Source organism: Colobus angolensis, unplaced genomic scaffold (assembly GCF_000951035.1).
Source record: "Colobus angolensis palliatus isolate OR3802 unplaced genomic scaffold, Cang.pa_1.0 Scaffold259, whole genome shotgun sequence".
Taxonomy (NCBI): domain Eukaryota; kingdom Metazoa; phylum Chordata; class Mammalia; order Primates; family Cercopithecidae; genus Colobus; species Colobus angolensis.
The window spans coordinates 5,950,507-5,955,555 of record NW_012115810.1 but is presented as its reverse complement, the minus strand read 5'-3'; the positions used below and the strand labels follow the sequence as shown (position 1 = coordinate 5,955,555).

Genomic DNA, 5,049 nt, shown 5'->3' with positions numbered 1-5,049 from the left:
ATCCTCACTAATACGGTGAAATACTGTCTCTACTAAAAATACAAAAAATTAGCCGGGCATGGTGGTGGGCGCCTGTAGTCCCAGCTACTCAAGGAGGCTGAAGCAGGAGAATGGCAGGAACCCAGGAGGCAGAGCTTGCAGTGAGCCGAGATGGCACCACCGCGCTCCAGCCCGGGTGACAGAGCAAGACTCCATCTCAAAAATAAATAAAATGAAATAAAATAAAATAAAATAAAGAAATAAAAGTGATTGTACTCAACTATAGCCTGAGTATATAGTACAAAACCACTTAACCTATGTGTTTTCACAAAACCATTCTGTTAACTCCTTAAAAGGCCATAGGCTTCCAAGAGATTTAAATAGGCTCACATACTATGTTTACTATGTAAGGAAAGTATAATACTTGTAATACTATACTTTAAAATCGTTTTCTATAACAAACATTTTTAGTTATTTCACTCTTCATTAGTAATAAATCTCAACACGAATATCTTATTTCCTGAACTTTCTGGTTAACTAAAATTTTACTGCAGCATACTGGTAATAGTGGCTGGCAATTATGTTTATTAGAGCATGATATCAAAACTTGTTTTCGGGACCGGGCACAGTGGCTCACGCCTGTAATACTAGCACTTTGGGAGGCCAAGGTGGGCGGATCACAAGGTCAGAAGATCGAGACCATCCTAGCTAACACGGTGAAACCCGGTGTCTACTAAAAAATACAAAAAAATTAGCCGGGCGTGGTGGCAGGCGCCTGTAGTCCCAGCTACACGGGAGGCTGAGGCAGGAGAATGGCGTGAACCCAGGGGGCTGAGCTTGCAGTGAGCCGAGATCGCGCCACTGCACTCCAGCCTGGGCAACAGAGCTAGACTCCATCTCAAAAAAATAAATAAATAAAATAAATAAAAATTAAAAACAACAACTTGTTTTTGGTAAAGATCTAGTACGCAGAATATATAAACAACTCTTACAAAGTCAACAATAAAAAGACAACCCCGTTTAAAAATGGGCAATGGATCTGAACAGACATTTCTCCAAAGAAGATATATAAATGGCCAATAAGCACTTGAAAGACGCATGTCATTAGGTAAAAGAAAATCAAAACCACAATGAAACTCCACTTCACAACTGCTAGGATGGCCATAATCAAGAAGATGGGTCATTAGTGTAGTGTCAGAACATTAAGAAGAAACCATTAATGCAACAAAATCCAACTGCCGAGTAATTTGGTAAAAGTTGTTTTGAAGATTGCCTATCTTTCACTAAGCTTACCAATTTTCAAATCATCAGCCAGACTTTCTTTTGTAAGATTCAACAGTTCTTTTCCATCAATGTTATTCACCTTGAAAATACCAACGAGATCTTTTAAATCTTGTGCACAAAGCCATGTTGAGACATCCTCCTCTGACCAATCTTCAGTAAATTGCTTCAGCTGATCTTCTGTGCTCCTTGCTTAAAATAAACAGGTAAGTGAGATAACAAAAAAGTATTTCCTTTATAAACAATCTCACTTTGAATTAAAAGTAAACAAAATTTCCTTAAATCTGTGTTTTATAGCTGGGTACAGTGGCTCATGCCTATAATCCTAGCTACTTGAGAGGCTAAGGTAGGAGGATCGCTTGAAGTCAGGAGTTCAAGACCGGCCTGAGTAACATAGGGAGGCCCTGTCTCCAAAAAAAAACAAAAACAAAAAAAAATTGTTTTACCACTTCCTTTTGGAACATTTTCTTTTTCATATCAGGAAAATAATTTTTTATTACATAAAATTCATACCAGCAAAGGTATTCTATTTGTTCCATCATCTCCGTATCAGCACCACTATTTGGTTAATTCTGACAGTGATAAAAATAAAACTTCTAAATTATGTGCCAGTGTTGCTTGATGCCAAAAATAAAACCAACAAAATACAATGATAATTTCTATTTTGTCCTGAGGCTATATTTACCTGAAAAATTAGTATGGAGTATAAACAAATAACTTACAAACCATGGGAGGTGTGGGACACATGAATGTGCACTGAAAGCATTTACCAACAGCTTTCACACAGCCCAGCCACTTCAACACTGGCTTCTCTAAAATTATTATTATTTTAGAGATGGGGTCTCACTCCCTTGCCTAGGCTGAAGTACAGTGGCATGTTCTCAGCTCACTGCAGCCTCGTGACCTCCTGGGCTCAGGTGATCCTTCGCACCTCAGCATCCCAAGTAGCTGGGGCCACAGGTGCACATCCCCATGTGTGGCTAATTTTTGTCTTTTTTGTAGAGATGGTGTTTCATCATGTGGCCCAAGCTAATCTCAGACTCCTGGGCTCATGTAATCCACTCGCCTCAGCCTCCCAAAGTGCTGGGATTATAAGTGTGAGCCACCAAGCCAGGCCAAATTATTTTTAAATGACATTAAATTTGGATGCATACTTTCTATTGAGAAAAGCAATGTGAATAACCTGTCAAATGATTTACTAACTTTCTTTTTGTTTTTTTTTGAGATGGAGTTTCACTCTTGTCACCCAGGCTGGAGTGCAATGGCATGATCTCAGGTCACTGTAACCTCCGCCTCCCAGGTTCAAGTGATTCTCCTGCTTCAGCCTCCCGAGTAGCTGGGATTATAAGCATACGCCATCATGCTGAGCTACGTTTCTGTATTTTTAGTAGAGACAGGGTTTCATCATGTTGGCCAGGCTGGTCTCGAATTTCTGATCTCAAGTGATACGCCCACCTTGGCTTCCCAAAGTGCTGGGATTACAGGTGTGAGCCACTATGCCTCGCCCGATTTACTAACTTTCTGACCTTAATGGTGAGTGGGGTTGAAATGAGTGAAAAATGATGTCCTTACTAACCTTGGCAAAGTGTTTCCAGGTCAAATTGCCAGATGTTCACTGTTTTGTCCATTGAACCAGTAGCAAGTAAAAGGGTATTAGGTGCAAAAGCACAAGTTGTGACATACCTAGTTAATAAAAATAACTATTATGTATCTTCTAATTTTTAAATTATATTAACACAAAGTGAGGTTAAGTTCAGACCTGGTGTGCTGAGTCAATGTGTGAAGTATATTCTCAGTATTCTGAAAAACAACAAAAACAGCTTTAAATTTACTCAGGTAAGAGCAAAGTTACTGATGAAGACTCATTTGACATAAATGGGTTGTATACTAAGTGAATATATTAATATTTATTAGTAACTAACATAGGATGAAACTTTACTCAATGAATAGTAGAAACGGCATCTGTAACAGCATTCTCAGGTACTTACTTCACTTTTTGTCAATTATCAGCATTATTGTCTGCTAGCCATCTCCTTAGAAATTTTTAATACAGTAGACCCTTGGCATTTACTCATCTGTTTGAACCACCTACTAATAGTAACCTAAACATCTATTACCTGAAATAATTCATATTTTTGGCTATGGCATTTGACTTGTACACATTGCAGGACCAGTGACTAGAAATTAGTCCCTTGGCCGGGTGCGGTGGGCTCATACCTATAATCCCAGCACTTTAGGAGGCCGAGGCGGGTGGGCTACTTGAGCTCAGGAGTTCGAGACCAGCCTGGCCAACACGGTGAAACCCCATCTCTATTAAAAATACAAAATATCAGCTGGCATGGTGGCACGTGCCTGTAGTCCCAGCTAATTGGGAGGCTGAGGCAAGAGAATTGCTTGAACTCAGGAGGCAGAGGTTGCAGTGAGCTGAGATCGTGCCATTGCACTACAGCCTGGGCAACAGAGCAAGAGTCTGTCTCAAATAAATAAATAAATAAGTAAGTCCCTTAGATTTTGAGTACACTGAGGTGGTACATTTTAGGTGTATTTAAGTGGGACTCATACATATTTTACAGAGACAATTTAGTGTTACAATTGTTTTTGAGAATGTAAAATCTCATGAAATGTTCATGAGAAATATTAAACATCTACCTCACCTACCTTGAGTATTCTTTTCCATTTCCTGCCAGAACACTCAGTGACTTGAACTTCTGTGTGGAACACTAGCTTAGATCACTTGCTTAACTCGCTACCCTTTGATTACTTATATCTCCATTTATTTGCTGGCATAGCTACAGCCTAAATCCAATCATTTGGAGGCTCCACTCAACATTTACTTCTCTTGGACAATATTTTTTTCAACTACTTTGTTTATTTTTGAGACAGAGTCCCACTCTGTTGCCCAGGCTGGAATGCAATGGCACGATCTCGGCTCACTGCAACCTCCACCTCTGGGGTTCAAGCTATCCTCTCGCCTCAGACTCCCAAGTACTGGGACTACAGGGACGCACCACCACGGCCAGCTAAGTTTTTGTATTTTTGGTGGAGACGAGGTTTCACCATCCTGGCCAGGCTGGTCTTGAACTCCTGGACTCAAGCCATCTGCCTGCTTCGGCCTCCTGACATGCTGGGATTACAGATGTGAGCCACTGCACCCGGCCACAACTTGGTCTTTACTCACACATGGATCAGTCAAAAACTCCCATTTTCCAAGTCCATGATAACCTATTCTTTCTTACGCCACTCTCTAAATCCAGCCAGGACTCTAAAAATGGTAGGTCACTTTCAACCACATTCACAAAAAACCCTAGGGTAAACATTCATCCTTTGCTATTATGGAAGCCTGGTGTAAACGTTTAATAATTGATTGTACATGATGTTTTGAACACTGGTGCTCTTTAAATATGTATATTTTATGATCACATTTGTAATCTATCCATCTTAAAATCATTACTGAAATATTTAAGGGCTTGTTGCAGAACCAATATCTTACCTGCATAACTATTTTAGCATTTGTGAAAATATATATGATCTTAGTCATACTAAACAGAAAAAATAACATACTTTTTCTACCATGCCTAACTTGAAGTTCAGTAGTCTAATAAACGTAACTTTCATAGATCACAAAATTTTTAAATACTTACAGTATCATATACTATGACAGACTTATCCACTGACCTTTAAAAGAAAAGAAATTATAGGTGAAAAGTTCTATAAAAACAAAGTACATTATTTACATAATTAGTATTTTTAAGTAACTTTAGTAACTTTTCCAGAAAAGACAGATATTAA

General features: G+C 39.1%; 1 protein-coding gene across 2 annotated transcripts in view; it reads right to left on the bottom strand.

The window, feature by feature from the left end:
• The window catches only part of WDSUB1 (WD repeat, sterile alpha motif and U-box domain containing 1), a 60,915-nt gene that overhangs the window by 33,129 nt on the left and 22,737 nt on the right, over positions 1-5,049 (bottom strand). For both annotated transcript variants that reach the window (XM_011947128.1, XM_011947129.1), the window contains exons 6-9: positions 4,902-4,935; positions 3,020-3,060; positions 2,837-2,943; positions 1,273-1,452 (exon numbers count right to left, since the gene is read on the bottom strand). In XM_011947128.1, coding sequence (XP_011802518.1) covers positions 1,273-1,452; positions 2,837-2,943; positions 3,020-3,060; positions 4,902-4,935 — 362 coding nt within the window. The remainder of the gene's footprint in view (positions 1-1,272; positions 1,453-2,836; positions 2,944-3,019; positions 3,061-4,901; positions 4,936-5,049) is intronic.